This window comes from Hordeum vulgare, chromosome 5H (genome assembly GCF_904849725.1).
Source record: "Hordeum vulgare subsp. vulgare chromosome 5H, MorexV3_pseudomolecules_assembly, whole genome shotgun sequence".
In the NCBI taxonomy this organism is placed as follows: domain Eukaryota; kingdom Viridiplantae; phylum Streptophyta; class Magnoliopsida; order Poales; family Poaceae; genus Hordeum; species Hordeum vulgare.
The window spans coordinates 365,805,266-365,814,246 of NC_058522.1; the positions used below are offsets into that span (position 1 = coordinate 365,805,266).

The 8,981-nt window shown below is 43.2% G+C and overlaps 1 protein-coding gene across 1 annotated transcript; it reads right to left on the minus strand.

Moving 5' to 3' along the window:
• Positions 1–399: 399 nt before the first annotated feature.
• On the minus strand, positions 400–6,395 carry LOC123399773 (SEC14 cytosolic factor-like). The gene is made up of 11 exons (XM_045094156.1): positions 6,075–6,395; positions 5,919–5,947; positions 4,283–4,366; positions 4,140–4,193; positions 3,797–3,874; positions 3,473–3,526; positions 3,151–3,210; positions 2,971–3,066; positions 1,599–1,700; positions 1,425–1,505; positions 400–1,148 (listed from the first exon to the last, which is right to left on the minus strand). The coding sequence occupies exons 1-11, from the start codon at positions 6,127–6,129 to the stop codon at positions 831–833; spliced, it is 1,011 nt and encodes a 336-aa protein (XP_044950091.1). The 5' UTR covers positions 6,130–6,395; the 3' UTR covers positions 400–830.
• Between the last annotated feature and the right edge of the window lie 2,586 nt (positions 6,396–8,981).

Genomic DNA, 8,981 nt, shown 5'->3' on the forward strand with positions numbered 1-8,981 from the left:
GGCTAGGGTGGTGGAGACAGTCGCAGAGCCGCCGGAAGAAGTCGACGACCGGCTGGATCCGCGTCAGCAGCACGAACACCGGCCCCAGCACGCCGCCGGTCACCGTCATGATCGCCGCCGGCTCCATCCTCGGCTTCGTCGCAAGATGCACAGATTTGGTCTCTGTTGCTAGCCAGGTGAGGTGAGGTGAATGGAAGGTGACACAGGAGACGCAGATCTTATACGCTGCCTCGCTGCGGTAACCGCGGGCAGCCAAAACGCACGTCTAATTATGGAGGGAGGGAGCAGTTATCAGCGCTTGGCCAAGATCTGATTCAGTGCATTTCTTTTTCTTTCCTCAACAAGAAGCAGGCAGGAGTTTTCTCTTTTTTAACACAGTACAGACACAGACACAGATGATTACATACACATACATATATTATATATATACTGATTGATACGATACATAGAAGATAGAGCTCGTGCCACTCATGTCTGGAAACATGATGACACTTCCCTGCCATGAGAAGCATGGAAACAGTAACGCGCAAATGGTACATTACATCCATTAGCAGGGTTAATCATAGCTAAATTACTACCACCATCTTACGACAACACGATACAGACTCAACTCGGTTATTAGAATCCGATGTTTTACTACTGCTGCTACTACTTCCTCTACCGACATGATCCTAGTCGAGCCTTGCAGCCAGCGGTTACAATGCAAGCAAGAACCGCCATAAACCCCAGAGAAATCTTCTGGCGTCAAATAAGATAGCGATAAGCGATTACCTCCCTCCGCGGCGCGATCTCGGGCGCTCCGATCATCATGGATCGGCTCCGATCATCACTCACGGGCCTTCGATGGTGATCCTGTTGAAGGAGCGGGAAATGCCGTCACCTCCCTTGAGGCTGTGGAGTTCCGACTGGATCGTCTCCATGATCTTGGCCTCCTCCAGGTCCGGCGTCGGCACCCTCACATGCATCGACCCTTGCTTCACGGGGCCGGCGCCGTCCTCCTGGTTCCTCGCAGCTTGCTGCTTCACATAGTTGTACAGCTGCTGGTGGAAAGGATGGTCGTACGAGTAGCAGTCGACTTCGTCCGACGACGAACCTGAACCGGACCCTTCCCTCTTGCAGAAGTGCGGGAGCGACGCGTAGTCCATCACCTGCAATTGCCAGCAAATACATTAGGTTTTAATCAGAAACTTGCCAATGTATCATGGCTGGCTGGGGCTCATTAGCAGCTACAAAGTTAGATCAACTGGACCACTCCAAAAAGTCGGGAAGCCACAGTTGTTAGCACTTCTTTCCATTCAGTTTATTCGATTTCGCACCGATAGGAAGCGTGTTCTATTCTACGTATGAAAGAATATAAGATGGGTGTGTAATGTTGTGCCCACTACCATTCAGAATATAGATTAATTAAGAATATATATATGTACCTTCAGTAATTCATCTCTTCCAGGGCCATACAAGACTTTGATCTTCTTCTTAGTTCGTTCTTGTAAAAGAGGCTTCACAACCTAACCATCAGTAAACAGCAACTCCAATCAGTTTACTACAAAGAAGTAACTGTGCCAACAGCCAAAAAATGAATCAAGTATATGTGCACTGACCTTCCAACATGCCGAAAAAACATATGGAGCGTTCACGATGTAATACGTCTCGGTCTTCTCAGGATAATTAAGGTCATCAACAGCTGTTATCGTGCTCAACATCTGCATTATGTACAAAATATTTGATAAAGAATATTGAAATATTATTTTTCCTCAAGAACTGTCTAAATACACTTGGCAGGTGGAAAATCAATTCGTAAACACAAGCAAGGGCAACCCATGGATCGCTAGATCAAAACAGCAGTGTAATTGGCAACCAGCAAAAATTGAGATCTCAGTCTGGTATCAGGTAATTTCCATCCTAGATTCATGTTATGGAGGTTCTGACAGGCACATATGGTGCCCTTAAGTGCATGAATCTCGATCCAGTAGTAAAGTTGGACTGGATCTCAAGTTCTGTAAAACTCATCTCTTACAAAAATAAAATCTGGCATAGCTAGACCAAATGTTCTATGTTTTAAAATGCTCTTAACTTGTAAGGCTGTGTATCTTCTTTTTTTTTGGAAAAGGAGGTTAAACCCCCGGCCTCTGCATCAATCGATGCATACAGAAGGCTGTGTATCTTTTGGTCCAAATATATTCATTGACATTACATAATAAATACTATATGCCGTCGTGTTTGAGAAAGAAAAACGATATGTCATTCCATGACACCGCACCTGACGAACCATAATTAGGTAGTCCAACACTATCCCTGGCCCCATTAAGCAATATGCACATAACTTTCTGACCAGCTGACACCTCACTCGGAATAGACAACTCCGATGTCAAGGTTCAGGACAGGATGGCCGCAAGAAATTAAATAAAAATTGATGGTAGTAGAAGGAGAAGCAAACGAGGGAACAAAAGTATGAGATATTTTATCAGGCCCACAGATACTTGATGGAGGAACAAAAGTATGAGAGATTTTATCAGGCCCAAGACAACTTGATGGCCATTTATTTACTTAGTGGCATGTAGAGTTGTTCATAAATCACTTCTGTGAGCAGTTCAGTCTTCATGACTCCAAATCTTTTCTTTTAGTTGAACAATTGGACCTCCAAACACAGAGCAATATACTAATAATGTTACTTCCGGTCACCTCAGTAATGCATTCCTTCAAATTTCATATCACTCATTGCAAATTGTCATTACAAATGAACTCGATTCTGAACATGATATTGCATTCTTGATTCTATTTCCCCTTCAACTCCTATTATTCCAGACAACTTGATGGCATGTAGATGCATTCTAGGACAGTTACCAAATGTTTACACTCAGATATGTTACTAAAAGAAAACAGATGCAAGAAACTATGGACACTTCAGTTCAGATCCTTCAGAAGTTATACCAAAATTCTAAAGACAATTTAGGAATGAAAGAAATAGCCTACCTTTATTTGGTTCAAAGCAGAAAGCTTCAGGCCAGTCATATCCATAACTTTTAAGCAGGTGTTAATCTGTCTTCCGGACCTCTCAGATGCACCTGGCTAATGAAGAGAAACAAATATACTTAGTATATGTTTAGGTAAACCTGTGCTAGGAGTATGAATAATGAATAGAAAAGCACTCACCAGGACAACACGATCTCGATATTCATTCATCTGTATGTGAGACTGCAAATAGTAGTTCACCTGCAGCAAAATGAATGAGATATTTTAGAAGAAGAAAAAGTCAAAAAATAGTATTGTGTGTCCCTGTTAGTTAATTGTTCTAATTAGTAGCTAACCGACAGTCCTACGTCTCAAGAAAAATATTCCATTTATCTGATCATTAATCTTGTTAGCACTTGATTACTGCAACTCAAACTCAGAACTAGTAGTATAATCCCTTGTAATATTTTGGATTTAATACCAAACACTATGAATTCCAATACAGTTAGCACTTAACACCTACCGATGCTCTGTCGAAGGTACTGAGTCCAACACCAAATGCATAGACAGGTTGACCCTGCAAAAGGCAACCATAAGAAATTAGAGCAAGGTCATCACTTCGTACAGACAATGCAAACTTCTTGAAAATGGAAAAAATGGTTTGTGAACATCATCTGAATAGTTGCCCGACTAAAGGAAGGCATATTATTGCCAGTATTAAATATAATCAGAGCTGTAATGTTTGTTCATAACCATTTGTTCCAACAAATGAATCAGCAGGAACTGATAAAATGGTACCATCAAAAGCATGGAAATTTAAAGACAAAAATGTGCCTGATTATTGTACCTGCTTGGAATATCCTGTTAATCCAACAAGTAGCGTATCACGAATAGATCTATACAAATCAGCGGGCAATATTGGTTTCTGCATCGAAAGAAAATGGTGGTTGCTGGTCAGAGGAACAACATATGCTAAAACAACAGTAGTACAGTACGTGTGCACGATGAGAAGAAGGTGATGCCTATTGCTGCTACCAATGTAAGAGCATGCAGACCGATAAACTGTTATTTTATTCTAGTTCATTTTCTTCCTATCTTCTGTGATCATTTTGTAACAAAGTTTGTGTCACTTGGAGAAAGTGCTGTAAACTGTTAAAAGCAAGACTTTGTTGACAGTAAAAGGCACTTACGGCTAGAACGCTGTCAATCTCATTCTGAAGCCTCCAATTCAAGCAATCCATTAGCTGCACCGAACAATCAGATGCTTTATGTTGGAGATAACAAGTTGCTTCATCAACAATACACCATATAAAGCTTCTGTAATAAGCTTTACCATTTTATAAGCCTTGGGGACGTTCCATTCTCTGGCCTTTAGAAAACGCAGCAGAGTCCCTCTTGGATATCCTTGGTGCACATTCTGTACACATGACAGTAATTAAGCACTACTATTTGTTACCCCTACCAAGAATTTTAATCTCAAACAATAGTGCCAGAAACTAGCCGGTCGGCAACGCAACACTATACGGTATAAAAATCATGAAAAAGGCGCTACCGATATCGTGATCCCACCGCGCAGAAGAGATAAGAAAATAAAGGAAACTGTTGTTTCTCAGTGGAGATGTCGAATTGCGACCCATCAGCGCATCCAAACAGGTCCACGAAGGCGATCACACTCATCAGGACAAGGACTTGTCATGGACCGAGTAAAAGTCCAAATCGCCGATTCAGACCTCCCCCCCACGAACAGTCAAGAACACATAAAAACAAGGTGCGTCAAGATCAAACGACGGCAACTTCTCCGGCCATTAACTCGCGCCCGCTTAGCTCCACACGCTGCCTGGATACGTATGGTAGCCAAAGTTTAGTTTAGTCCTCGCGTGTGGAGTAGTAAACGGTGCAGACTGCACAGTTTAGCTAGCTCTCCTACCAGTGCGATCATGGGCTCGTGGCGTGCTTGACCTCGCAAGGTCTTTGTCCATTCTAGTAGCGTGCTTGGAAGCAACACTCCAGCAAGCCGGCAGGCACGACTTGAATACAAAGGAAAACAGCGTTGGAGCTCCAAACAACGAACATGGGAGGCGCCGCACCGACAAAACAGTTGTGTCTGATGTACCAAAGCTGCTTTCTTTCGTTCTTTTTTTCTTCTTCTTCTTCTTCTTCCCGTCCATAGCATAAGTACCGAAATCGCAATTAGGACCTAACGGAAGTAGTGGTGCTTTTTTAGATCGAGGAAAGTGCTGGCGCCTCCCACATCTAATGAGAAGGAAAGAAAAATGTCTCCATGCCACTGACGCGAATAAAAAAATGAAATAAGAAGTGATCCGAAAGCATAGTTTAGCTACGGATCTCTATCATGGTGACGAAGGGCACACAAACGTCAGCTGTATGGGTGGGGGAAAGGAAAGGGTCCTTGCTAAAAACACCGAAGTGACATGATAAGAACTAATAAGAGAATTTGAAGCAAGAAACAGAACCAGAAGCACAATTAAGCTCGGAATCACAAAGTATAATAAGCTGTTGAAGATCCAAAACGTTTCATCATCTGCTAACAAGTGGCGGGACAAGATGTTTTTCTTACGAACGGGAGCAAGGAATGAGCTAAGAGAAAGTCACATGGCAAAGAAAATCTCTCGGATTTGATCGAAATTTTGAAGCAAGAACAAGGCTAATCGAAACCTCGGCTGAGCTCTGGAGAGGAAGACAAGTTGCAAGATCCAAACATTAACCAGCTGCTACGAAGCCAGCGAATCTGCCTAAGGACGAACCGAGCGAAACGAGAAGGCCGCGCGGCAAGCAACCCCAAAAATCCACCGGGAATGGAAACCGGCACACGACAACAGAGGCACAATCTAGACGTAATTCAGCTACGACCGACGCATGTCCGGCGACGTCAGCACCAAAACAGGGAAAAAATATGCAGCAGAGTGAAGAGAGATCCAGCAAGGGCGGACGGCGGAGCAGATCGGCACCTGGAATGTGGTCTTGAGCGGCTCCTCCACTGCAGGAAAGCAAGGGCGCATCTCAGCGAAGCAAGAACAATGGAAAGAGGGAAGAAAGGCCCGCTTTCATTCCATTCCCTTCCCTGAAACGAACGATGGAAAAGGGAGGAGCAAGAGATGACTCACGCTGCTCCATGAGCGCGGAGAACTGCTTGACGGACTCCTCCGAGGCGGCCGCCATTGCCGGCGACGGTCGTCGCGAGAGACTTGCGGGGGGCCTCTGGAGCTGGAGGAGAGGTCAAACCTCAAACGGGGAGAAAGCAGAGAGAGAGAGAGTCTTGTTTGCCTTTTGAGCTCCCCCCCCTGCCTGCCAGCAGCCCTCGGTGGTCCGAGGTGACGCTGCGGCGCTCTGCTCCCGCTGCACGGTGCGTATGCGTGGGGGCTGAGGGGGAGGAGGAGCAGGAGGAAGGCGCTGCTGCTTAAGAAGGAGGAGGAAAGGGACAGCAAAGCCCGTTTTATTTTCGTTTCCTCGCTTGTTTATTTCGGGGTTTAAGTTGGCTTAGGCTTGCTGCTTTTCTGTAAAAGCGGCTGGTAACCACCGCTGTTACTGCAGCTGCGTCTCGTTAATCATGCCTGTTTGTTTGAGAACTCCGGGACTTTTTTTAATCCTAACTTAAAAGTCTCTAGTCCCTATCCATTTGTTTCCAACGACTAAATAGGGACTAGAAGTCATTAAATGACATGCAAAAAGACGATGTTACCCAATGACATGTTAAAAGTAGGTACATTGTTGAAAAAAGTGTCAAAAAAGTCAAAAAGACCCTCCACAGGGACTTTTCCAAATAGTCTCAAATACCCCTTTTAGTTCCTAAAAATTCCTCCTATTTGTTTCACATGAGATTTTTTTAGACTTTCTTTTAGTCCTTACATCAAAAAATCTCTAAAAACAAACACGTCAGGCCGATGCTTTTGTGTTGGGAGTACGTGCACTGCTGTCTGACCTCGTGAGGCCGAGTATAAACACGTGGAACCGACTGTTCCACTGTTAGGCCGAAAGCTGCACTGTAGTTCGCATTTCTTTTTTCTTCGGCCAATTTGGAAAGCTTTATTCAAACAAAGGCATCTCTCGTACAATTAGGCAAGACTTGTCACTAGGGAACCAGGAGTCTCATCGTGCTACCTCTTGGCCACGTTCAGTATGCAAGCGCGCTTGGCGCAAAGATGCGCTGGAACATTCATTGAAAGATTTACATGTTAAATGTCAAATAATAGAAAATATCTAGCTAGCTCTTCAATTGTGAAAAAAATAAGAGACATAACCGAACGAGAATTGTGACGAGTGTTTTAAAGATCAACCATCTCTGGTCGGTCTACCTTCATGATCATATGGGTAAGGCCACACAATTTTTGCAAGCGGCGCACCATCCCTTGTAGACAAAGCTGCACACATATATAAGGCTGCGTTTGGAACGTTGTTTTTTTCTACACTTGTAATATTTTACACTTGTATTATACTAGCCTACAATCAGAATACATGTCATGATTGTATTTCCATTCCGCTTCCCAGCTTCCGTTTGGATTGTTGTTTTTCTCCCACCCTTGTAACCTGGCTGCCATAGCCTAAATTTTCAAAAGCACAAACTTTTAGGTACGGTGGTAACATTGCAAATTCAGGTCATTCGTACTGACTGTACTTCCATAAATTTGAGTTCTCATTCCCCACAAATTAGCATGAGCCAGGGCACAGGCGCACATCCAGCATCACAACTCTGTCGTGCTGTTACCTCCAGCAAATAAAATCACAGATCCACACCCAAATGGTGTATCATTATTTATTGCAGTAGATGGGGGGAGAAAACAAGGACTTGCCAAAAATCAACGGAGCAAACTAAGACCATTCTCACCAACTGGGCAAATACATAAAAAACATGTCTTTTTTCGGTTGCATTCATCCTCGAGACAATGTGTAAGTCAAAGGAGGAACCAAGAAACTCCTGCAAGCAAATCTTACTTTGCTTGAGGATGCGATGTGATGAAGTCAACTGCTGATTTGATGGAATCGATCTTCTCTGCCTCATTGTCGGGGATTTCGAAGCTGAACTCTTCCTCAAAGGCCATGACGATCTCGACACTGCACATGCCATTCAAGTTCAGTATACACAGAACTAATGCAGATATAGCTTGACAATTAAAGTGCCACTGCAACAATAAAACAATTAAACGGAAAATGCGTGTAGATAAACGGAACATGAAGTGCTGGCATGCAGTCCACCACACAAATTGCCATCTTAAATTCTTGACAGTAAGAAACAAAATTCAGTGCTTATATGTTTCACAGCCCTACAAAAGATACTTGTACGCATATATGCAAAACAAATTCGGTTCTAGGAAGAAAAACTGGTTCGAAACATATATGCTGGCCAACTTTTGCACAGTTTTGAGCTAGCTGCCGAGTCTAGGATATAAAAAATACCCGCAAAACATTAAGAGAAGGACAACAAAATCAAACAAACTAATTTCAGATAGACATATATGCAAAACAAATTCGGTTCTAGGAAGAAAAACTGGTTCGAAACAACAAAGTTCGTTAACAATATATTGATCTAATTTGAAATAGGAAACTGAAGGTCCGTTACTTAACACATGGTAGAGTAAATGAACATTTGTCTACTTGACAGTCATGTGAAGTACATTAACAACCAATTTAACCTGCTCATGCCGATGCAGTAAACTTCGGAAATTAGATAACAGAAATGGCTGAACTACTAGCAACCTGAACTTCACAAGGTTCTTTTAGAATGGGACGTAGTACTGATTAAAGATCATGCTCACGCTCTCGTCCAACCGGTTCATTAATATAGGCATGAGCATCTTTGAGAGGGGAGGGAGCAAGGACAATACCTATGATCAAAGCACCAGATTGATTGAAGGAATATCGCCAGGTGAAAACCGAGCTGCAAAGAAATACTCGCTCAAATAAGCCTTGGAAACTTATCTTTAGTGGGGAGAATAAATGCAGAAAACCAAGTTTTATGGGACTTACAAGGAGGAGGCTGAGGACTGATCTTGTCGACTTCCTTCTTTAACCACATA

What these genes read in the sequence shown, in the direction of transcription:
- LOC123399773 (XM_045094156.1), bottom strand. Translation starts at nt 6,129, where the DNA reads ATGGCGGCCGCCTCGGAGGAGTCCGTCAAGCAGTTCTCCGCGCTCATG. An exon ending in TCCCCAAGGCTTATAAAATG is followed by an intron (nt 4,194 to 4,282) that starts GTAAAGCTTATT and finishes TGTTCGGTGCAG; the next exon opens with CTAATGGATTGCTTGAATTG. An exon ending in ATCGAGATCGTGTTGTCCTG is followed by an intron (nt 3,067 to 3,150) that starts GTGAGTGCTTTT and finishes TCTCTTCATTAG; the next exon opens with CCAGGTGCATCTGAGAGGTC.